Genomic DNA, 26,346 nt, shown 5'->3' on the forward strand with positions numbered 1-26,346 from the left:
ATGCATGAAAACTGTGATTAAAAAACATTTTTTTTCCTGGCAAATATTGTTTTCTGAATATGAATATGTTTTCTTTGCATTGTTTGAGGTCTGAAAGCTCTGCATCTTTTTTGTAATTTCAGCCATTTCTCATTTTCTGCCAATTCATGCTCTCAGTGACAATATTTTTATTTGGAATTTAGGAGAAATGTTGTTCATAGTTTATAGAATAAAACAACAATGTTTATTTTATTCAAACATATACCTATAAATAGCAACATCAGAGAAACTGATTCAGAAACTGAAGTGTTCTCTTCATTTTTTCCAAAGCTGTATATGTACTATGTGACAATATAAACATTATGATGCAGTTTTTAAATTATTAACTTTCTTTCCCTTTACATTTGATTACTTTTACTTAAAAATTGTTACCAAAATGTAAAATTCTGTGTCAAAATGTATCATTCTGCTAAATACTACATGTACACTGACATGCCAAAGGCATGGTGTAGTAGTATGTAAAAAAAAAAGGGTTTAAAAAGTGATATGGCTTGGGAGCATACCACACCTGTATAAATTGTGAGTTGTTATCGCGTGAGTAACGTTGGCCAGTGTACTTAATACTGAGTTTAAGAGTGGCCTAATAGTGTATGCCATATGGATAGGAGATTCAAAATTAACATTATTTTACCAATAGTGTCACATGTGTACGAGGAATATATCACAGAAAGCATTATCACCCACAGTGGACAGCACAGTAGCTGGTAATGATTGCGACTGGCGGTGTCTGGCTAGAATTGTCTCTCTGTATCCATGAAACAAAATATATCAGCACCATTTATCACATTAAAATAAACTGAAGAATAAAGTTATCAGTGTGGATTTGGTGCATTATGTTGAATTTAGGTACATATCTATAATGACTAAAATTCACCTTTTCACCTTTTCAGTAAGCTTTACATTTTAAGCAGTAAACTTTCTTTTTCACTTTTTAAACTTTGTATTTTTATTTTTTTTTTGCCTTGTTAGAACTGCATGCTGCTGGGCGGACGGAAGAACACGGAGGTGCCGCTGGAGGGATACCTGGTGGCTCCCATCCAGAGGATCTGCAAGTACCCCCTGCTGCTCAGAGTGAGAAAATATCATTTAATTTCCACAATTGCAGCCCATTAATAGTCATTTATCTGAGACTGTATTGAAAAGTAGCTGTGTATTGACATGCAAAGTGGCCCATGTGAAAGGTACTTCTAGAAAAACAGTCAGTGTGAAGAAGTCTTTAAATAAGAATTCATTCTGAATTAATTTATTGACATTATTGACTTTATCTAATCTCATATTTTTCTCAACTTTGCTTCCTGGTCCTCCCCTTTCTTATTTTTTTGTTATTCCCTTTACCAGTGTTTTGTCCCTAGCCCTTTTAATATTTTAGCACAATTAGCCAGTTCAATCTCTACCATAACATTATAAATGTCAGATAAAATAGTTGTGGGCATCACTCATCCACTCAGTCTCACGTTTGGTGCACAGCATTTAGTGACACTGTGTGTACGTGCAGCAACATGATTTTAAAGCTGGTATTTTAAGGTCAGATAATGCCTACTGTTTATTACTGTTTAAAATGAATCTTATTATACTGCGGTAACTCACATACTAAGACCCAAAAGGAGGCAGTCATCTCTATTGTTTAGCCTCATAGCATAAGTGCAAAGCAAACCTATGCAAACACACACCAGGCATGTCTTGGCTGATATATAATATTGATATTTTCTCAGATTTGTGTTCTAGACACAGTCAGATAATAGTTGTGTGAAAATGAAAGGAAGAACAAATCTGTCAGACTGACTACATTCAGGTCCTTCAGTCTCGTTAAATAAACAGAAAAAGTTGTATTAACTCCATGCTTATTTCTGAAGCAGAAACTTTTGTGAAATGGTTCGTTCTGCTTCATGGTAAATACCCACCAGGGCTAGTTCACACAACACGGCTGCAGTCTCTTGCTCTGTCTCGTCGTTAAAGCTTTCCTGAGATCCCACAGCTGGAGCTGCCAAGGCCGTTCTCACTAAACGCCAGTGATAGCCATCTGCACTCTCTCACATTGCTCCCCAATGTAAGCTGGAGAGTTCGGAGCTAAGCTGACATGCTACGGCTCTGATGTTTATTTGAAGTTTGGAGATTAGGATCTTCTCCAGCAGACCATGCTGTGCAGTAGCTGGGTTATTAAACATGCTGTGTAAATGAAGAAAAAATAAGAAAACTTCTCTTTCTTTGGCATTAGTATAGAAGTATCAGATTGTTTTTGGACTTGTAGTTCCACCTTGTTGAGTACAGTTAGGCCCAATCCAATTTCACCCCTTGGCCCTACCCATTACCCCTACCCCTGTTTTGCGCATTTACACCAAGGGGTAGTGGGTGTCCTGATTCTAGTTAGTCTGGAGGGGTGGAAGGTAGAAGGGATAGGGCTTGTTAGCCCCTCAAACGGCACTCTTCAAACCGAGGGGTATGAAAATCACTGGTAAGATGTCAGCACAAGCAACCAAAGAAACCCACAAATGTACATATTTTCCTTGTTAAAAGTGAGAATTAGCACTATATTACCAGAATTTAATGTGTAGTTTCAATGTTTTATGGCCGAATTCTTCATAACAAGCATAAAAATGATCGCTAGTAGTTTGTCTTAGTAGCTAGCTAGCTAACGTTCCTGTTCCGCCTTAAATGGTGCAAAAGATGGCAGGGGCTGCAACATTTAAGGCGGAACGTAAAAATAAAATAAAATGAAAGCTAATCAAAGCTAGTTTCAGCTTCCCATCACAGAGGAATTAAGGAATAGACAATAATAATTAGTTTCTGCACAACCTGCCCCCTTTCTAGACATATAATGCCCTAAAGTTAACTTTATAACTAGCAGCTAGCTATTTACTGAACTTCCTGGTGATCCTGGTGACATATTAGGTGTTTGAAGGGTTGTCCCAATTCTTAGGGGGAGGATTTCACCCCTTCCTTTTCCCACTCTGTAATGTGTGAGATGGGATTAATTGGGCTTAGTCTTCTGATACACAGTTTGTGTTAGCCGTTCCATAATCAGTCATCAGTAGTCGTTTTCTGACCACAGGGCCGGTAGCATGTTTTTTAAGGTTGACTATCAACCTTGTAGTAACAGTGGTGTGTGTAAAAATCTACTTTTTAGGCATAATGCACTGTGTACACATATCCTACTATGCCAGTTTCATATGGTCTTATGGTGGTCCATTTACTATTGATATTACCTGTTGAATTATACAGCAACAGATGTATGGATTACTGTCTGTACCTGTAAACCTACAGAAGTTAACTTATCTAGACATATTTCTGATGATTGGCCAATTAATGTAGGTACAAAGTACAAAGGTCTCTCATAATCTGGCTAACAGCAAAGTGTGCATACTTGTGTTCATTTAGGAACTGCTGAAGAGAACACCAAAGAAGCACAATGACTTCCCCCAGGTGCAGGAGGCCCTACAGGTGATGAAGGCTGTGTGTTCCAGCATCAATGAAGCCAAGAGACAGATGGAGAAACTGGAGGTGCTGGAGGAGTGGCAGTCTCACATTGAGGGATGGGAGGTATGAATGTTTTTCATCTGTATCAGATGCACTCGTTTTTTTTTCTTCAATAAAATGTTATACGAAAAACTGTAAACTCTATAAACGCTATGCTTAATATAGAAGATAGACTAATCATTGTTTTTGAGGTGGATACCAATCAAAAGTGGGACTAGATGCTATGTTAACCTTTCCAGGCCAACCTTTCGCCTGATACTGTTGCATAGCTGATTGATTTTTCCATACCTAGTTCTAATTCAGTAATTACTGTGCAGTTACTATGTAAGTTTTGTGGTTATGAGAGGGAGATACCTCTGTGGATGAGATCTGTGATTATGAGTTTATAAGGAAATAGTAAGTGTAACCTGTATGAATCTATGAATACCAGTCATTCTTAATTCTTGGTTTAATTCCTGAGGGCATTCAGACTTATCAATCATGCTTAACTTGCTGTCCGTTGCTCTGTTTAATATATCTCATCTTAGGGTACTTAGAGTACTTAGTACTTAAGTTCAGTTTCCTGAAACCCTTAGTAACTGACATAGTACTTAACATTTTCCATAAGTTTCAGACTGTTTCATATTTCATATTTCAAAGCAAAAGAGGCCACTTATTTCCTATTAAAAATCACTGGCCATGATTGTAATTTTGAACACTAAGAAAGATCTTCGAAGATATTCTTAAAGTATTTCCTAAAGTTGTTTGTAACTTGCTAAGATTAATTGTAATTAGTAAACACATCCCTGAACCCGACTAGTATATTAAAATTACATTGGTACAAACTTTTAAACTGTTGTTTATGTGAGTAGTGTCCTACATTTCATCTCCTCTGTCTGTTTCTCATCTCATCTTCATTCTATTCTCACCTGAATGAATGCATTTTCTTTTTTGTATTAGAACATCCAGAAAAGGAACTCCATCTAAATGTGCTGAATCACATTTAGTCTAGCTTTTGCTGGACCAGTCTGTTCTTGTCATTATTTGCTTTGTTCCTGGTCTGAGCAGTAGCAGAGGCCATCTGACTGCAGAGTGAGATAAACCCTGCTGTAATAGCCTGGTCTGAGCAAATAAAGCCTTCTGGTTTTGTTGTAGAATTGGCATATTTAAATTCCTTGCACGCAGACTATTCGTCAAATTTCTCTCTGCCCGACTGAAGAAATTGTAGAAAATGAGCTGACGTGAGAAAACGTGACCCGCCAGATTGCAGCAGGTACAGCTGACCACAGCTCTGTATCCGAGGCTGTAATATTCCCCAGTTATGCTCTTCTCTGTCCAACCTTCCCGCTTAATAACGGGTGACCGGGCGTGGGGCTAACAATGGCGGTGATTGTGCTGGCTGGGTGCAGTGTGGACTGTGGGGAAGTTATATAACGGCCTTTTAGGGCTGTGGGACAAGCTGTCTGGGGCACTGTGGAGAATTCCGAAAAATAGAGACACTAAAGCAGACTGGGGATGGGTTTGTTTATTTGCAGTGGGGTTATTGGAGGATTCTGACATTATGGATTCCTTATGCATACCGTATATTTCTTTATTACTTTTTATTTGGCAATTTTCTTTTTAATTTAAACCAAAACTGTGGAGTTTTTTGCAGGTGGAGGCTTGGATCATGTTAGAATGATGCCATAGAGGAATCTCAAGCAAATTATAAGTATGTTTCTTTAGGAAACCAGAAGTACCATATAAGGCACACTTTCAATATACATCTGTTTTCATAAGGTGCACCGGATTATAAAGCGTGTTTTATGCAACACTAGTAACTAGTAGTAGGAACAGGGGTGTCGCCAAGTTTTCCTCCTGTAAAGCTAAGCTAAGTTAAATAAACAAAACTGTAATTGTAAAAACATTGTAAAAACATTTCAGATGAGCACTGAATAGTAATCTACACAGATTTCTCTCCTGGAAGCTGTTTGTGTGAGTAAAGCGCTTCCGTTTATTTATAGTAAGCTTAGATTTACAGATTTCCACTAAAGCTGGAGGGTTAGCATTATCGGCTAACCGCTAGCAGCCGATAATACTCACATTTGAACAGCAAAAGATGAAGCGCTTAATGCGGTTTAGCGGCTAATTCTGTTCCAGCAATGATGGCCGTAGTTAACAGCAGGCTACAGGCCGATAATACTCACCTCTGGACGGCTAAAGAGCTAGTACTTCGAACAGTTAGCGGCTACTGCTAATACTGCTCGAGAACTAAACTGAAACTCCTGCACCTCAGCAGAGTGCCATTACTGCTCCTTTCAACCTGACTGGCAAAATTCATACATAAAGTGCGCTGGATTATAATAGAAGATTTTAAGTGCACCTTATATTGTGAAAAATATGGTCGTTTTTCTACGGCATTGCTTAAAAAACCCTTTGTAGCACAAGAAAATATAACAAGGTCATCTTTTTTGCTGTACTGTTACTTTAATCTCTACAGCGCGATTAGTCTAGGGTCCTTGTCTTGCTGACCGCAGCTATTTGTAAATATGGGCTGAAAATAGATGCTTTTTCTCTGCATATTACCATCTGTGAGGTGGAAAACAAAGGCCCATGTTATGTTAGCGCATGTTGAAACAATCTCAGTAATGTCTGCATCAGCCATTGTAAAAACATACCACAGAATCAAAAACAGCCTGTCACGTTTTAACAAGCGGTGGAGGATATGGTTTTGAAAATGAGCTTGGCTGTGTTTCATTTTAAGTTATAAAATTTCTGTGGAAGATGGTTTTCCTTCCAGAATATCTACGCCTTTGCAGCAGTAACACGCCCTTTCTTGTAGGCGAGAAATTATAAACATTTGATTTGTACGGCCCACGTGAATTTCTCCGCGGAGTGAAGCGAATGTTCTGGGGAACTTGTTTTTTTGTCATCAATTAGTTGTACATGCTGTTCTGCATGCAGTCATTTTCCTGAAATAACTTTTATAAAGTACCGAATGGCCCTTTGGAAGCAGATGCAGCATCTGTTTAAGCCTTTGGTGGTTCATTAATGGCAATTTGCCTGAATGTTATTTCAGACTGAATGAAAATACATGTGTGAATGTGCACTGTGGGTGTGGTAAGGTTTGTGTTGATGCGTTTATTTTTCACACTTTTAGCTCTTTCTGCAGCTAAAAACTACACACTAGGAGATATTTTAGCATCTGGATGCAGAGACTGTGCGTGGAGGTATAGAGTGGCATGGGATATATGAGTTAGAGAGGGAGAGGGGGAAGAGAGAGAGAGAGTGAAGGAGAGTGAAAGAGTCATTATTTCCATCCTTGCAGCCAGAGCTGCAGGCTGTGGCACAGCTATGTGTCCTTCAGCCTGAGGGCTGTCTGATCTCTCAGAGCCGTTCTGGTCAACAACTTCTGGTCAGTCTCTCTGATTGACTTTTACATTCAGAACTGCACCCCAACAAGTCCCAATCTGACTGCAGCCTGGCAAGGTTCTGTCCCAAATCAACTGCAACCCAGCTCGACCTTGTCCCAATCGAACTGAAGCCTGACAAAGTTCTATCCCAAATCAACTGCATCCCAGCTCAAATTTGTCCTAATCCCACTGTAGTCTGACAAGGTTTTGTCCCAAATCAACTGCACCCCAACAATAATCTCTTCCAATTATTGTCAAGATTATGTCTCAATTAAACTGTATCCTGACAAGATTTTGTCTCAAGTTTAACGTAGCTTGACAAGGTTTTGTCCCAAATTAACTGAATCTATACACAATTCAGTCCAAATCTAACTGTAGCCTAACAAGTTTCTGTCCCAAATCAACTGCAACCCAAGAAGATTCTGTCCCAATCTCACTGTAGTCTGACAAGGTTCTGTCCCAAATAAACTGCATCCCAACCCGACTCTGTCCCAATATAACTGTAGCCTGACAAAGTTTTTTTCCCAAATCAACTACATTCCAAACCAACTCTGTCCAAATCTGACTGTACTCTAAATAATTTTGTCCCAAACTGAGTGTAATATAACCAAAAAGTCTTCCCCAATTCTGAGATTCAGAGACAGAATCTTGTTGGTTTCTAGTGAAATTGAGACTGAATCTTGTTAAACTACAAACACACTGGAACTCTTTGGGGCTGACCTTCCCTGCAGGCTACAGTAAGATCAAGATAGAATTGACACTGCCTGTAGCCAGATAGGATTCAGTCTAAACCTGATTGCTTCTTACTTTAATAATTTCTATGACTTCTTCTACTTCTAAGTTTTTTAAGCCCATTTGAAAACCAGCTGTCCTTAATGTGTGAATTTACCAATCCAAAGAACAATTGAAAGGACCACCCCTTTAGTTATTGTTCACTTACATTAAAGTGCATTTTCATGAATGTTTGTGAAAGTAGTGCTGTTCAGTGTGCACTTGTTCTTCCTCCAGGTAAGTTCCTTAATTTGGTTCTGTCTGCAATTTAAAGGCTGAAAGTTGAAAGGCTTAAGAACATTTATCTGAAAAAGACACAGAGACCGTGCTCTACTCAACTTACTGAACTATTCGAGAGAGAGGCATATAAGAATATGTGTCCTGTGGATTGGGATTGGGGCTGATCCAGGCATATTTTAATAGATTGTGTATTGGCTATTTAAATTATAACACTAGTTATTCAGTGTTCAGCATGCCATCTGGTTTCCTCTAGCGACACAACTAATGGACATTATTGTCCAAACTCTACATACAATTAAACTGTGCACTACCGGCAGGGTTAATGTATGCTTTCCTTTGCTTTAAAACCACCACTGAACAGGATGTTCATAACTCATAACTCATAATCCACTGTTTTAGACATATACTGTAAAAATGTCCCAATTACTTATAATAACTTTCCATCAGTGACCTTTAAACTTTTCAGACATCCTACTCTGTTCACCACCACAATGAGTTTCTCTAGAGAGGGTTTCACATCAAACCACTCTGAATAACTTTGAGTTTGCTTACATTTAAATATTTCTTCCAAAAATATGCAGTTTACCTTTAATTGGATGTAGTGTCATTAACCCCCCATGTGTAAAAGAGAGGAAGAGAAAGAGAAGCAGACGGAAATGTAATGCTCAGCGCTTTTGCCGGCTCTTTGATTGGGTTCTATTTTTATCTTTGATGACTGATTCACAAAAAAAAGAGGAAAAAAAAGAATAGACATAGATTTGTTTGGCAAGGCGAGCAGGGAGTAGGCATTCTGTTCACAGTCATGTGGTGTCCATCCAGTCCACCACATGTGCTATCAGCACTTTGTGTGTTATCTTTGGCATGACAGTGTTGCTTTTGTGCGTTAAGGTCCAAAAGCAATGTCTGCTCGGGAAACAATGTTCTGCAGGGAGCGCACGGTCAGTGATAAAGACAGCTAGGGCCTGGATCAGCCCCAGAGCAAGCTTTGTAAAGTCATGATTCATGAATCCATCTCAGTGAGCTTGCTGAATATCTCTCTATTTCACTGGAGAATGTTTCATTTCATTTCCGAGCCAAATCCCCCTTTTACTGAGGTCTGAGAATCAGTGTTGGCGGGTTTATTGCAGCTCACACTTTTCCTGTTCTCTTCGCTCAGGGCTCTAACATCACGGACAGCTGCACAGAGATGCTGATGCAAGGCGTGCTGCTGAAGATCTCTGCCGGAAACATCCAGGAGCGGGTTTTCTTCCTTTTCGATAACCTGCTGGTGTACTGCAAGAAGAAGAACAGGTGAGAGGTCTCTCTGTGTGAGCTCTTTTTATACTAAGGAAAGAAGATTGGCTTTTCTACATTGCTAAAAGTATATGTTTCTTAAGGAACATTTGGGCCTTTAGTTCTCAAGGAGCTTATATGTTTAACTGCGGGCTACTTTTGGTTCCTAAAAAAATCTTTCAATTCAGAGTTCCATAAGAACCTTAATTATGGTCCTTTAAAGACCCATAAGTTGTTATTGTAAGGCACTGCACTAAAGAGTTGCAGCCAAGATGCAGTTTTATTTTATTTGAAGTTGCAGCATATGAAAAAAATATATATATTTCTTAAAAAAATCTTTTAACAAGAAGTTTTTTTTTAAATATCAGTGCACATTTAAATTACTGAACTAAAAGGTTGTTTTGGGACTGAAAAAGGTCTTTCTATGACCTTACCCCAATGGAACATTTTGGTTACCTAGAGAACAAAATAGTTTCTCTAGGAAATCTTTTAAAAGAAGACTTAGACAAGAGAGTGTAAGATTGTTTAGCATTTTTTTTTATTACACAAAAGAATTATTTGCAATATCAAAAGTTCCCTAAAGAAATAAAAAAAAGTTTTTTAAAGGTTTAAGCGGAATTCACACAGATTACGGGTTCTGTAGGGAATCTAAAAACACAAACCTTTTTTAACACATCTGATTCAGCTGTGGATGTTGTTTGTTCTGGTTCCTGTATGTATAATATCTGTATAATATCTGTATAATTTTGTTTTGTTGCAGGCGCTTGAAGAACAGTAAGGCCTCCACTGAAGGGCCTCGGTATCAGTTCCGGGGCCGAATCAACACTGAGGTGATGGAGGTGGAAAATGTGGATGATGGTACAGGTAAGCCTAGTGTGTGTTAGGATGCACTTTATGTTTGGAAATGAGGTTAGAGGGAAGCTCCAGCTAAAATAGACTTGACTGGGTTCAGTTGCATTTGCATTAATGGCAAACCTAATAGTCCTTTTAGTACTTTCAGTCCCAGTACCCAGAAAGAAATAACATTAGCTTGCTGATATTGAATATGTTATTATCATCAAGGTTCGCTTCTTATATTTGGATAAAGATGTATGCACCAAAAACAATGATAATTAATGTATGCATTACCAATTCCTTTTTTTGCCCTTTTAACTTAGTCTTAAATGTGTCTTTAAGATGAATTCATGTAAATTAGCTCTGTTTTAATGCAATATCCTGTACTACAGCACATTCAACAAGGAGTCTGGATTGAAACACACTATTATAACTTGAACCGGTATGTCAAAATGGGCTGATTTTGTACACTGTGCCCTTTACTATAACACATAAAGCCCCTAAATGACTTGAACATTGAACTGAACACTCTGAGATCATCATTGCAGGACAGCTTGTGAATCTGTGTTTGTTTATCTGTTCTTATTTACAGAATGTAGGTATGTTGGGTTAGTGCTGGAGCTAAAACCTGCTCCTTTTTAAATTGTATAACTTGCTTCTACTGTTCCATTTAACCATTCAAACACTTAAATTAATATTTTACATTACAATAACTAGTTCTTACATGATTTCTAGAACTTGAAATCTTGAATCTTGAAAATGCAAGTTTGTATTTGCTGTTGTATTGCATAAAAATTTTAAACTTAAAGCAGTGCTGGGCGGGTATGACCAAAAATGCATAGTGTGTATTAAAATGATCCTTTAAGCTACAACATTTTTATATATTTAAAGAGGGCTACAGTTAATTCCTCGTATCCATAGTTTTAGGGATTTTTATGTCTTGTGAAAAATAAATGATGTCCCACTCATGGCCGATTCTGGGCTCGTCTGGAGGAATGTTTGTCTGAGCTGTGGATTGACTGTGCAATTATGTTCCTCTGACCCCAGTCACTCCAGTGAATTAGCTTGTTATGCTAACTGGCTAGTGTTATCTAGCGAGCTGTACCTGCTTCTTTGGCGGTGCTGTTTTAAACTGTGCTCTGCAGTGCCTCTAGTGGTATGGCGGTATGTGTAAAATACATACCTGTTTGAATTTCCCATCTGGTATACCGTAAGAAAGTCATATATCTTCTTTCTTACAATAGGAAAAAGAAAAAACGTGAATCAGAGACTCAGTTAATGTAACTGATTCAGATTAGACTGTTTCTTATGAGTTAAGTACAATGTTTATTGTTTTTTACAGACTACATCTATACAATACTTATTTCAAAAAAACAAGAGAAATATCTTTTTTCCTGATATGGTCTTTTTAAAGCGGGCCCACATTTGGGCACATAATACTGTCACTGTGTTCTTGTTCTTATGATGTCAGGATCTGTTCACATGGATCAAAGGCCATTCCTGCCATGTGTGGTGACTAAACCTGTCTGCTGAGCTAATGGCTTATGATGGAGTTTCATCTCCCAAGTGAATTTCAGAGGGGTGAAAAATGATGTTTTCATGCTCTCTACTGCGCTGCTGCGGCGGCAGCCTCGAGCGCTTATTTCTGGAACGGCTCCTGTGCTAGCTGGGTGGGGTGGCGTCTAAGCGCTTCGGCAGGGAAAGGTTAGAGAAATGCCATTTTCTGGGCGAGATGACAGGGCCTTTTTCTGAACTCTGAGTGGAGTGTATCTTGGCTGAGGAGGAGCTCTGATTATCAGTTATACTTGCAGAAGCAATCATTTGGTCCCCGGCAGACTTAATATCAGGCTTTTTAAGAGACGTATGTGTTTCAGGCTGCGGAGCGAAAACAGCGGATCGTGGGTGTTCTGCTCAAATCCCGTCCATATCTCTGGCTGAAATACAGAGCCACATTATTGCTGAGGCTTATCTGGCTTATAATGAAAAAGTATTTGGGTTGATGGAAGCGTCCCATGAACGGCTGTAAAAAAGGCTAGCTGAGCAATACAGAGGGTTATATTGCTCTCATTATTTTAGATTCAAGTTATCAGTTAGAAGTATAGGAATCTACCAAGGCTTTATATGTGATGTGCTCCACTTTTACTCAAAAAGTCCAACTTTCTTAGTGAATTAGACCTGAGAACTCAAGAGCCGTGAACATTTAAGAAACTAGTTCCTGTGGTCTGTTCTGGTGCACTCTGAGACTAAAATAAAGAAATAATTGCTGTGGAATTACAGCTATACCAAGTCATACCAAAAAGTCTCTGTTAGTGACCCCACATTTATTATAATAAGAGGTTTTTAAACACATTGCACACCACTGTCTGCTTGTGGTGCTTGGACCCCAATAATTGCCACTTGCAATTTATAGACAAATGTTCAACTTTGGCCCAAAGAAATAAACCCACCTACATCAAGGTCAGTTAAAAACCAAATATTAGCTGGTTTTCTGGTTGCTAGTGATGATTATTGGCACAAATGTATAATTTTTGCTTACTTTTAAAGAAATCCAAATATGGGGTCTGTGACATCTACTAATAATGTAAAATAATAATTTTAAATAGCACTTTACAACATAACCAGTTTAATAATAACAGGATGAATAAGCCTACCTATACATTGTGTGAACACTTCATTTATTTGTATGTAGAATTGAGATGTATAGTGGCAGCCTTTTTTATGTACAATTCTGCACTCAAAATGTATAAATCAGCAATTTAATGCTGCTTTCATTTTATTAAATCATTTGTTTCACTTGTATATGTAGTTTTTAAAGTTTTGAAACAGATAAGTTAAAATATTGGTCCTGAGCTGATGGATGTCAGTGTGTATGTATTGAGCGAACTGGGGATGGTCAGTATTCAGTCTGTGTGTGTTTTGTTCAGGTTGTGTTTGGTGTTGCTGGTGTCACCAGTTTTACAGCTTGTGTAAAAAGCTGTTCTTAAGTCTGGTGGTTCTGGCTCTGATGTTCCTGTACCTACGTCTGAATGGTAGGGGTTGGAAAAGAAAGGGAAGGGGTGGGCGTGGTCTGAGGAGAAGCAGACATCTCTTGGTGGTGTATGGGTGGTATGTAAGAGATTGTGATGTACTGAGAACAGTTTTCAGCACTCTCTGCAGGGCATATAGCAAACATGTACTGACTGGTGGACTGCAGCTGAGGTCAGTAATGATTCATGTTTATTAGATTTCAGCTTAGTTTTTACTTAAGATTACATAAAATGCATAGACATTGTAGCTTGACCTGAATTGAGTAATTATGGTTTACAGCAGGAGTGGGCAATTAAGTTTTAGATATTTTCAGATATTTTCCAAGCCAATATTTGGCGGGCCACAAAACAAAATATCTGTTTTAGAAAATATAGTGTAATAGGATGCAGTGTTACAGACTAGTAGCTCTCCAGCCCAGAGGGTTGTTGAACCCAATTGCAGAACAGTTGATCTCAAAGCAGGTAAACCCAAGAAGAAAGGAAAAAAAAAAATAAACACACCGCTCCTCACATCAGGGTCGCGATTCAATACATTACCACTGCCCCTGCTCGAGAATTGGGACACGGTTGGGAAAAACAGCTTATAAGTATATAGGGAGCCAAAGAAATAGCGGAAAACGAGAACCGGTGGAAACTAAAGTCAAACAGAGCGCTACAGAGAGACAGGGGAGGGATATAAACAAAAGCTTGCCAGAGAAACATGATTTTTTTTTTTCTTTATCATTTTTTATAATTCAAACAACCTTATGAGCCAGATGTTTCACGCTTGCTGCCCACATCTAGCCCGCAGGCCACCTATTGCCAACCCCTAGTTTACAATGTAGCTTTGGTAAATAGTTGAGAACAAGTGCGATCATTAGAAACCTAAAAAAAAAGTCAATTAAGACTTCACTGTGTTCATGTGCTTGTCATATGACCCGCCCACTAAGCATGTGGATTTGTACAATATTAAAAAATTGGTAATTGATTGGAAACATTGGAAAATAAAATTAAATGATTTCATTATAGCCAGGATGAAATATTATTTAAAAACGGTTGTGTTATACATCACATCTTATACTTGAACTTGAATATAATCTAGAATTCTGAGTTTCTCACCTATAAATATCACTTTATTGGTTGTTCAAGTGCAGCTTACAATAGTAAAAATGGTATTTCCCAGTTTCTGACACTCAAAACTCAAATTAGTGGCAGGGGTGTAAGATAGCAACAAGCATCGTGACGCTCCTTACGCAGGGTGTACAATAGGGCCCTTAGTATCTCAAAATATTGACTTAGCATCTCAAAATGACAATTTAGTATCTCAAAATATTGACATGCAAAAGGCATGTTATAAATTATTATATCTACAACATCCACAATAAATGTTATTACACTGAACTAAAATATTGTACATCATTAAAACCCCATATCAGTTAATAATTAAATACTCATTGTTTGTAAGATGAGGTGGAGGCTAAATCCAGCGCTCTAAAAATACCATGCAGACGACTGTATCAGACGATGCATAATAGGTTTAAAGTCTCTCGACACATAATAGGTTTAAAGTTTCTTTCGAGCTGAATCAATGACAGGTACAAGCTGGTGGAGTATTCTGTCTGACTGCAGCTAGACAACAGATCGATGGCTGTCTCTGCTGTAATTTGTCTGATTTTATCACTCAGATATGGAGAGACGTAATCAATACAATGTGCAGGCCCAGCAAAGAACAGAAGCACATACAGTAGCAGTGTAAAGATTGGGCGCACATACTCCACATTTTCCACAACTTTTATACTCAGAGCCAGAATTTAGCAAGAGAAAAAAGAAAATGCACCCACATTCAGAATGTCTTTCATTGTGTTCTGTTCAACACAACAGAAACTGATTGTTAGATATGTGATACATCTGTTTGGATGGCCTCCTTAATGTTATAAATCTGGATAAACAAAAGTTACGGAGGGCATATTATGCAAAACCCATTTTTTGCATGGTGTTGTTTTTCCACTTGGGTTTCAAATGCTTCTATAAACACAAGCATCTCTTTTTCTGTGAATCAGTTTAAAGAGTTTTTCTAAGAGCCATTTGATTGGCACCTTTATTCTGACGTTAGAATAAGGAAATTTACATAGAACCACTTTGGCAACACCCCTCACCCCGGCAACCCCCACCAGAGCCCCACCACCACTAGATAAGTTATAGATCTGCCGTTTTGTTCTGCTGGTTTTACGAGCGCCGTGCAGTGCGCGGTCAGCCACAGCTTATTTGAATAAAAGTGACAGAGCCCTTAAACGGCTCATTCTGAAAGGGACTGAAACTGGCAAGAAGAATAGATCAGGTGAGATCTCTTTATGTGAGAGTGATTTTGTGCGAAGAACCTCATGGACATGTTTGGTATAGCCCATAGACCTATTCTGACTTGTGTCAAAAGAGGTATGATATGCCCTTTATGTACTAATTTAGAATTAGTTCTTTAAGAAAGTGAAAGAGCATGGTCCATATATTTGGTTCTGCATTATATAAATTGTATTATATAAATTGCACTTATAAGGCTTATATTGCCTCAGTATTTGAGTCCACTTATCAGTAGCAACATGCATTCCCTAATGCAACAATATGGCCTAATATCTGAACACAACACAAGTGAAACATGTTAAATGCAAAACTTTATTTATAGAGATCTAATGAAAAATACAAGCTCATCTAAACAGGAATTAATACTAATAACACACACATAACAGATACAGCTACACTAGTGTGTGCTGATTTAAATCTGGTTCGAGTAACTGAAATTAGTTTGTGATTGTCCAAATGCTAAGATTTCTTGCTGAAATACCAGAATATAATTTTTTAACAATTTTGTGTTTTATTGACTGTGTCCTCAAGAGACATTTGTGTACAGTTTACTTTGACCTACCAACACTTTTGACAGTGTTTTCTTACAGTCTGTTTAGTGAGACCTGGTTTATGACTTAAAAATGTTATATATTTGTATTCAATGCTATTAAATGTGATTGACTGTATATTGAATAAAAAAAAACATAACATACATGACAAATCCATCACTAGTAGGTAGCAAATGCTTAGGTTGGGCTCATTCTCAGGCCTGTGGGAAGAAGTAAATTAGTAAAGTGGTCCTCTGGGGAGATGACCTGCTGTAGCTAAAGCTGGGAAGGCTAAATGATGTGGTATTTAAGCTAAATTGGATATTTAGTTCACTGTTCTTCTGTCAGAGAGAACAGAGAGAATGAGAGAGAGAGAATAGTCAGAGAGACCAGTCATTTGATGTAGTATCCTATCAGTGGAGATTTTTTTATTCTTAATAATAAAAGTATCTGAAGTGTTTTGCTTGGTTTACACATCATATTTAATATATTTGTACATCTACAGCACATTGAGGCATAACATCTTCATCGTGTTAACAGCTCCTTTCACATGACAAGAGTGAACAAATAGTGGCACCTTGCTTATCTTCTAGATGTTTGCTCTCATAAAATGCAGAAAGTAATCCCTCAGATTTCATTAGGCTGAATGACTGGGTGGTTTGAAGGGCGCTGCATATAGGCGGAACAGCCTTTGAGCCTTTGTAGACATTTCACAAAAAAGGATTTATCTCTAAAAAAACAACTGAGAGCCATTTGTGAAAGCACCACACACACACACACACACACATGCACACACTCTTCAAAGTCCTGAGCTTGAAAGAGATTTGAAAGCTTTGTATTATATTGTTTTATGTTCTTAACCACACGGTTCGCCGATGCAATCAGTTCATTTTGTGATCTTTCACGAACTCTGGGCGTTTTTTACTCTAGGCAGCCATTTCGTGTCAATGCTCCATCATGCCGTAATTAGGGCAATCAATGAGGCCCCTGGCTTTTCCATTTTTCCATTGTTTTTGAAAGGGTGCTTTGTTTATTGCCCGTTTCACACTGGAATGTTTTCATTTGCACTTAGCTTGAGAGCTCGGGCCAGTAATATCCATTTCCACGCCTGTGCTGCTTCACGAGACTAGCATACAAATGTTGAGAGTGTGCTGGAATGTTCTGTTATTTAACACACGGTTTCTCCTCCTTACGCTTAATCTACTCAATCAACTAGACAGGTTGTCTAAAGCGTCTAAAGTCTGTGTCTTCAGTTTTGTGCTGGAGCTATAAGACTAATGTAGTTAATGAGTAATAGATGCTTGTGTACAGAATTTAGCATTGTGCTAACTGCAACCTCAACACACATGTATCATCTTAAACAAACTTAATCGACAATGGGTGCCACTGTTATCTGTAAATATATACATCTTAATAAGTAAAGCTCTTTGTTAAATGACTACAATTTGGTTTACAGATAACAGTCATTTAGTATCAGAAACATTACATTACATTACATTACATTTGGCAGACGCTTTTGTCCAAAGCGATTTACAATAGTGAAGTACAAAAGTAATAGAAGTTAACGGTAAAACATCTTTAGACAGGGCCTAAAGGAGGTCAAACGGAAATAATGGGATAGAGGAGTGAAGGAGGGGAAGAAGGAAATGAGATTAGAAGTAGTTAGTGTGTTAGAGGTGTTCGGAGAGTAAGTGCACTTTGAAGAGCTCTGTCTTCAGGAGTTTCTTAAAGATAGCGAGAGATTCTCCTGATCTGGTAGTGGAAGGGAGTTTTTTTTCCACCAAACTACATCAGCGAGTCTGTTAGAGATTACTGAACAACTCCACATGATTTAGGGCATGTGTGTGATATTTATGAAGGCATACAAGCATAAAGGTTACCAGGGGAAATACCATACATTGTGTTTTCAATCATATACAGCTCTATTAAGAGATCACTTCAGTTTCTGAATCAGTTTCTTTGATGTTGCTATTTATAGGTATATGTTTGATTAAAATTACCTTTGTTGTTTTATTCAATGAACTACGGACAACATTTCTCCCAAATTCCAAATAAAAAATTGTAATTTAGAGCATTTATTTGCAGAAAATGAGAAATGGCTGAAACAACAAAAAAAGATGCAGAGCTTTCAGACCTCAAATAATGCAAAGAAAACAAGTTCATATTCATAAAGTTTTAAGAGTTCAGAAATCAATATTTGGTGGAATAACCCTGGTTTTTAGTCACAGTTTTCATGCATCTTGGCGTGTTTTCCTCCACCAGTCTTACACACTGCTTTTGGATAACTTTATGCCACTCCTGGTGCAAAAATTCAAGCAGTTCAGTTTGGTCTGATGGCTTGTGATCATCCATCTTCCTCTTGATTATATTCCAAAGGTTTTCAAGAAATTCATAATTTTTATAGAACTGTATATTTTATACATCTACTAGTATTATAGTAGTATTATAGTATTTGACACTGTATACAGCTATTTACTAGTACACACGTTGCGCTGACTTTTCTCTCCTATTGGTTTCTCAGCGGACTACCACAGCAGTGGTAACATCGTCAACAACGGCTGGAAAATTCACAACACGGCAAAGAACAAGTGGTTTGTGTGCATGGCCAAGACACCTGAGGAGAAGCAGGAGTGGCTGGAGGCCATTCTGAAGGAGCGTGAGAGGAGGAAAAGTAAGTAAAAAGAAAAAGGAGTTGATGGCAGGTGGCGAACCATAAAAGGGTTTACACTGGGTCTAATTAAGCGTGTCAGGAGCAGTTAGTGTAAAGTTGAAGTGGTAATTAGTCTGCCGGCGAGACGCCGTTAGCCTTTCCAACTTCTGGTCTGTGCTGCAGCTACCTGCCTCTATATATAATCCACATTCAAAAAACTGCTTACAGCTCAGCTCTGTGATTAATCTGAACCCTCAGAGATCTCATTAATCACTGGGCTATAATATGAGCATGTTGTCATTTTATAGTAATTGTTTCTTAATCAGAGCTTATTGAAACAAATGAAGGTATTGTGTGCGCAGTCTGGCTGTGTAGGAAAATGAAAATCATTCCATTTCTATCTCTTAATTCCTTCTTAGTTCTTTCTTCTCTGTGAGAAACTGTCTGTCCCTCTAGCTCAGATGGACACAAGGCTTACAGTGCGGTCGGTGGACGTGTGTAGGGGGACGATAACTTATGGTCACTTTGAATTGGTTGTTTGAAGCAGCTCTTGGTGTAAAGAATAACAGTTAGGTAAGATTAAAGAGAGACCATCTGTGTTTGATGGAGAGAGAGAATGTCTGGGAAAGTGAGAGTGGAGTAGAGAGGGGTCTGTAGGATCCGCTGTCTTTCTGTCCGTCTGTGTTCTTATATTGTGTTCGCATTATTTACAGTATCCTGTTTGTGGAATAACATCATTATAAGGGGGGCAATATGTGATGAGGTAGGGCTGGGTGAAATAGTAAAAAATACACAAAGTCTGAGTCAAAAGTTCCAATTAATATTTTTGTTTATTTGTATTGTTTAATACATTGTAAAAAAAAAACTATTGTAGCATGCAGTTAGGCATTAGACAAATTTGTTTGCTCTTTAAAAACACCTGACATAAAAACCCAACCCAGGTGTTTTGGGGATGAGTTGAAACTCAGAGTAAAAGAAAAGCAGTTAACAAGAGCTCAGCACCACTAGAACTTCTTAAAGACAATTAGTGAACCATTCTAGATTCTACCCCATGAAGTGGACTGAGAGAATAATGCCAAGAGTGGGCAATGTTGCCATCAAAGCAAAAGATGCTACATTGCAGAATCTAAAGTTTAAAACACATTTTGGCTTGTCTAACACTTTTTTTAATTTCCGTTATACTTACATATGCATTTATTATTTTGATTTTTTGTCTTTAATATTAATCTACAATGTAGAAATAGTAAATGAAAATTGACTGGTTATGTATATGGACACCAATTTAAATCCAGATTGTTGAGTGAGATTTTGGCAGATTTGGCTTTTTGATTGAAAGCAAGTTTCTACTATAATGTATTTTATACATTATAACATAATAGCTATGTTTGGAAAACACCAGACAACATTATAGCAACCATCTGGGATACCATCACAATCACTTAGCAACAGAAAGGGGGAACCGTTTTAGTCTGCCCATCCATTCTGTGCCTTGACTTATCTAGTTATTTTCGTATCATTATAATATTCACAATTTTATATAAATATAATAAATTAGGCCCAAATAATTATACAATATAAACCAAACCTAAATGGACAGTAGCAAGACTTCTAGACCTTAAATGGTTGTGTTTTGAGTGTTTTGGGATTCTGTGGCGTTGTTATGCTGGTATGGTTTCTTGTATGTTTGACACAATTCTTGCTGCTCTTTTGCCTGTTGAGAAAGAGCAGATTGCGGTAAAGACCATTAATATAATGTTTCAGTGTTATTGAAATACATCATATTAAATTAAACCAAATGATTACTGATTTAATTACATTTATATTGGGTTTGCAGTCTCAGATTGGCCTTTTACATTTGTATATCTTCTTTCCACAAAACACTTCAGACCATAACAAAATTTCTTTAACTTGTGAACAGAAATGTGGCATGAAATTAATGTTTCAGTGAGCTATGATTGAAAAATTATTAATAATTGCATTTTTAATATGAAATTGGCTATCAATCATGCTTTGTTATTTCTGCTGGGATTGCTCATTTCTGAGTGTTAGCTTACTTTGTGAACAGCAGGACGTGTACTTTTACTTTGTTTAGCAGCTCTAAAACTTTACATTCTATTTTTTTCCATCCCTCTCTCTCTTCCTCTCTCTTTTTTCTCTCTTTTCTTTGTCTGTCCTGTAGCTCTGCGGCTGGGGATGGAGCAGGACACCTGGGTGATGATTTCGGAAAAGGGAGAGAAGCTCTATAACCTCATGAGCAAACAGGGCCACCTCATTAAAGACCGCAAGCGCAAACTCACCACCTTCCCCAAGTGCTTCCTGGGCAGGTAGGACGAGAACCTGGAAATGCATTTATTCCCATTGTACAACTGTGGCAGTGGTGGGTTAATAATGTAAGGAATCACATGCACGTCCATCATGCAGACTGTCAGCCAAAAAAAAGCCTATTCACTTATGCATTACACTGATGTGTTTATCCTCCCTGTTCACTTAAAAGAATAAAAGCAAAACACAAGTTATGACCAGTCTTTCAAAAAGACGCCCCGCAGTTCAACAGAAATTCAGGGACAAATTAAATTAAAGCTCATCGAGAAGCCAGTTGAAATCTTGTGGTGCTGTGTTGGGAAATGTACAGAGAATAAAAATCTTCTCTAGCTACTTGAGATGCTCTGTGGACAGCAGTGAAGAGTGTGGGAAGCAGTTTATTTGAAGCTGTGGTTCCCAAAGTGAAAGGGTCTGGGGTCCTCAAGGGTCCCTAAATTTGAAGCAAGTGGTCTGGTCTGTGGACCAATATAAACTTTTATATGTGCCAAATTAAATATCATATGAGATATAACACAACAACACTATGGTCATCACTCTGTAAATCATATAAAGTCAACCATATTTCAAGTACATTGGTGTCTACACTAGGTTTAGTGTTGCTGAGAAAAGACAGAAATCTGAATCATGGTTTTAGCAAACAAAGCCAGAAAACAGGTCCCAGTTTCCCAAAGGCATCTTAGCATTACACACATGTAGACATGGAGAACAGGAGCTTAGTGTAAAGCTTGCTTGACCATCTAGGAATAATTTTTGTACTAAGAAGCTTTTGGGAAACCCAGCCCAGTTTAAAAAGGGCAGTAATCACGCCAAGAAATAAAAAATAATATATCTTTTTTATGCAAGACATTAATGACTTCAAAATCTTAAAAAAGCCTGAGAAAAGCCAAAAGCCACAAAGTGCTAGCGAAAATCTTGTCCCAAACAACAAACTTACATAATTTGCACATTTTTACCTATTGTGCCATTAAAACAGATTAGTTGTACTCCTAAAATCAATCTATGGAGGTCTATGGATTACTTTTGTCACTAACCTTTAAGAATCATTTTAAAATCTTTAGAAAAGAATGACAAAGCAACATAAAATAGTCTTCAGGACTAGAAAAGCTGCAGTGTGCTGCTAAACACAACACTGTCGAAAACAAATGTTCAAACTTTCTCATACTTTCTTAAAGTTTTATTTTAAAGTAACTGCTGCCCAAACCCCAAGTAACAGGTATCTGGCATGTCTTGTTGTTTTTCTCATTTAAGTGAATAGATAAACACATCATAAGCACAGTTACTAAAGTTTACTGTGTGGATATTCTAGACTAACTGGTCAGTGAAACTTGAGATCCACATTGCTGCAGCTTTTGTTAGTTTGCTGCTGGTTCATTTATCCACAGTTCTTTCAAAACATAGTTTAGTGTCTGCCAAAGAATTTGAATAGGACAACCTACACAGTTTAATCAGCTAGGTTTAAAACTGTGGAATGCTGAAAATAACAAGCAAATAAAACATTAATAAAGCATTTTTTGTTTATATTCTTTGTAGACATATATATTGTCTCTGTCTTGCAAAAAATACTCCGGATGAGGTATAGACTACACAAATCGACTATTATTTGCTCTCCACTCATTAAATCAGATCTATCAAAACTTTCAAATGTAGTTGTATAATACAGTTTGCAGCTGTTTACAAAGGTAGTCGTAGGGCTAGAGTTTTACATCAATCCAGTAATAGAAAAATGTTCTGTAAAAGTCTCGCATGGATTTTTGGACTACACGATGTGAACATTGTCAGAATGTGGCTATAGATGCATGTGTAACAGTCTAACTTAAAAAAGAAAGCCAGAAGGTAACACAGATGTGGTGACACCATGAAACAATGGCTTACATACAATCTACCGTCCAAAACCTGAGTGATAGGGATGCATGGTTTAAATCATTAAAAAGTACATTTAAACAAGTTAATTGATTCTAAATAGGATTTTCTAATATACATTTTAAGATTTTAAGGTATATACAGTATAATGCCAACTTTGCAAAAGAAGGAAACAACTTAGTGTGGAAGTCAATGTAAATAAAGTTTTTTTTTCAAGTCATCTAGGAGCATTTCTATTGGTCCATTTATCATTGAATTCTGCCACAGTATGAAGAAGAACTGACAGATTGATTTGTTGTTGCCAGAAAGACAGTCCTGTATGTCCATAAGGCTGTTGTATGTTCATGCTTTATGGTCAGTACTTTTACATAGATAGAGAGAGACTGGAAATCATAGATACTAGAGGATGAGAAAGAGTGAGAGTGAGCACAATATTGGAAGAGAGATTTCATTTCAGCACCTCTGGCCAAACTTAAATGGCTGATCTGTGCTGGGTAATGGGAGCGGAGAGCAGTGCTTGCTGTTTCCTGACCTTGTAGTGTGTTTTAGACACACAGTGCTGTTGCTGCTGCTGGTTGACTTTTCTTCCTGAAACACAGCTCAAACACAGAGGACACATTATTAATAGCACGCTTTTCAAGTCTTCATCATCCCTGTCCTTCCCCTGCACTTCAGCATGCCCCCAAATCGCCTTTTGAAGAAGAGCAAAAATCCATCTGTCTTTTTCTTTCTGTATATCTCTCTCAGGAGTGGGGATTACGTATCTCGGGCTTTTTAGTCACAGCGAAATCAAATCCAGGCTCATCTGCTCATGAATCTTGTTCAAGGATTATTGCTGGTCTATCTGTGAGCATGGTTCTTGTTGAGTTTTGGGTGTAAATCAAATCTTCGATTCCACCGCTGCCACCCAAAGCCCCTATCCGTACACCCTGCTGTCTGAGTCAGAAGTTTGGGCACACCTTACAGCAGGGCTCAATTTGAGGGGAATTTAAAGAGCATTTTCACACTAATGGCATTGAGCTTTATCCAGGCTGATCTAAATTTGTGTCACGTCACACAGTTAAGTAAATTAAACATATATGTAGTTGTATTGGATTTGTGTGGCATGTGGTGTAGAGTGTTAGAGAGTCGAGAAGTCGATAGCCGGGCTTGGCATGCTGCCGCTGTTGGGCCCCTGAGAAAGACCTTTCACACTCATTGCTCTGTGGGTGGCACATGTTTTTCACTGCATCACTGTGTGTGGTCACTTATGCGCATTTGTATGTGTGGTGCAGTGGATAACACCACTACCTGATTCTGAGCTACTACAGTACATGGGAGACTGCGGTTAGATTTCCGATTTGGGTAACCATGTTGCACTACACTAATAAGTGTCCTTGGGCCAGTCTCATAACTCAATTACAATTACCCTTGGTGCTCAGGATAAGTGCTGTAAATGTATCTTTATTTATTAACATTAATACTCTTTTATAAGCATTAAAAACACTAGGGGTGTTTTATATCATATTGTACGCAATGATATCGCCAACATTTTTGAATATGATATTATACCCTGAAATATTGTGCCATCCCTAATTATCACATCAGGGTGCTACTTTTTTACTGTTTTTAGCAAAAAAAAATCACACTGTTCTTATTTCCCATTATATATCTACTAGAGACATATTATATCTGTCCAGCATCATTTATTTTACTTTAGTCCTGTATATAGGGAGATACTTGGAGTGCATTATTAGTATCATGAAATTCTGTATCATTGACTTCTGTTAAAAATCTGATAAAATTCTTGTATTTTTTTAATATCTCAGTTAGGAGTGTGCCATATTATATTGTATGCAGTATTGACATTTAATTTTCATTTGGTTGCTGTAGTGTATTCTTGAAATTATTTTTTAAATATTTCAGTGTTTTGTCATATTGGTAAGAGTATCATTATTGGGAAAATACCATGACATATCTAGATGTTATTTTGGGCCATGTTGCCCATCCTTAAAAAAAAATATTTCAGTTTTGAAAACGTGGTCTTCTTTTTGGTTTTAAAGTTTAACATTTTTCAAATAGTTTGAAATGTTATTTGGTTTATTTTTTTTTTAGAAATCTAATGTTTTTTTTACACATGTCTTAGAGAGAAAACGCTGAAATAGGACTAGAAATAATTATTCTGTCTTTTCACTAATTCGGCCAAAAAAAAGTGCTTTTTGCCATTTCCTGACACATATTTGTGGTTGCATCCATAATTATAACTTCTGTTTCTAACTATATTTCACATGTTCTTTCATAAGTTAAACATCTTCAAAGGATAAATCTGGAAATTAGAATAATAATAAAAAAAACAGGACAGCTGTGATTTGTTATGTCCCACCCACTGATGGGTTCTTTAAAGTCTTTGCAGAGAGAACTTCCATAGCAAAGTCATTTCTCTGTTTCTCTCAGTTCAGGGTGTGACAACTCCCTCCACCACTCTTGTTCAGTAACGGAGTCCCTTAATGCAGATTTAATGGCTGTGACATGTTCATCTGTTCCTAAACAGCTGCAGCTCTGGAAGATCTCTGCTTTGCAGTGTTTAAAATGCTGCTGAAAGGACATTTTGAACATTATTCCATTATGTAAGATACAGTGAAAGGGCTTTTATTCAGGCAGGCAGGACACTTTACTGAGCTTTAAGCATGTGGAACAGCAGCACTGTGATGTCAGCGGCTGTAGACATAACCACAGAGCTCTCTGTCTTAGTGATCAAAGCAAAGCCACCACAAATTCCAGACTGTTTTTTTTGTTCAGGCGAAACCTGAGTATGTGCTTTACAGTTATTAAGGAATAACACCTGAGCTTGAAATTTGTCCCTTAAATCCCTGTTAAGAACATCTGCTTTGTACATTTTAACACCGTGCCCAGACTTCAGTAGTGCAGAGTGGCAACATTTTTGTGTATATACATATATACTTTTTTTTTTTTTTACATTTGTATTTATATGAACATAATGATCTGACCAAAATCAGATTTCTGCAGTTATTTGGTTATACAAGAAATCAGATAAATCTGATTAAGATATTCAATAAAAAGAGGGATGGATGTTTGCTCAGTAATCAATTAAAGTAAAAAATTGCTAATTTATAGAAACTACAAATTTATGACAAAAAAATGATATCAAAGCCATACAAAATGACTCAGCAGGAAGTTACTTCTGTGAGATAATCTGCTAGAAATCTGTTTATTTGTTTGACTTTTGAAAGCCTGGAGTATTCCCATTATCTGATTCCCCAAGTGCATATTAATGTGTTGATTGAAACCTTTTCAAAATCTGATTTTCTACGGATCTATGATTATTGAGTGCATGTATATGAAGTTTTTTTTATATATATTTTGTATATTTTACTGAGCAGGCCTTTTTATATAAATTTCCTGTTTATAGTTTTATCTTTTTGCAATTAATGGATTGTTGGAAAGCCACATTCTTGTATTCTTTGATAGGTTTGTCATTGTTTACGTAAATCAATTTTCCATTTTCCATATTTTTTTCACCTTTTCTAAAAACTGTAGTCACTTTACACTCAGTAGATTACTGGATCATTACTGCAGATAGCTCTTGTTACAGGGAATCCTCCTCAGGCATGAACTGTATTAGC

The 26,346-nt window shown here is 37.4% G+C and overlaps 1 protein-coding gene across 2 annotated transcripts in view; it reads left to right on the plus strand.

Annotated features, from left to right (window-relative positions):
* The window catches only part of prex2 (phosphatidylinositol-3,4,5-trisphosphate-dependent Rac exchange factor 2), a 224,903-nt gene that overhangs the window by 54,160 nt on the left and 144,397 nt on the right, over positions 1–26,346 (plus strand). For both annotated transcript variants that reach the window (XM_049485814.1, XM_022685605.2), the window contains 6 exons: positions 1,009–1,110; positions 3,415–3,576; positions 9,052–9,185; positions 9,928–10,031; positions 18,413–18,562; positions 20,721–20,865. In XM_049485814.1, the coding sequence (XP_049341771.1) occupies positions 1,009–1,110; positions 3,415–3,576; positions 9,052–9,185; positions 9,928–10,031; positions 18,413–18,562; positions 20,721–20,865 (797 nt within the window). The remainder of the gene's footprint in view (positions 1–1,008; positions 1,111–3,414; positions 3,577–9,051; positions 9,186–9,927; positions 10,032–18,412; positions 18,563–20,720; positions 20,866–26,346) is intronic.

This window comes from Astyanax mexicanus, chromosome 1 (assembly GCF_023375975.1).
Source record: "Astyanax mexicanus isolate ESR-SI-001 chromosome 1, AstMex3_surface, whole genome shotgun sequence".
NCBI lineage: Eukaryota > Metazoa > Chordata > Actinopteri > Characiformes > Acestrorhamphidae > Astyanax > Astyanax mexicanus.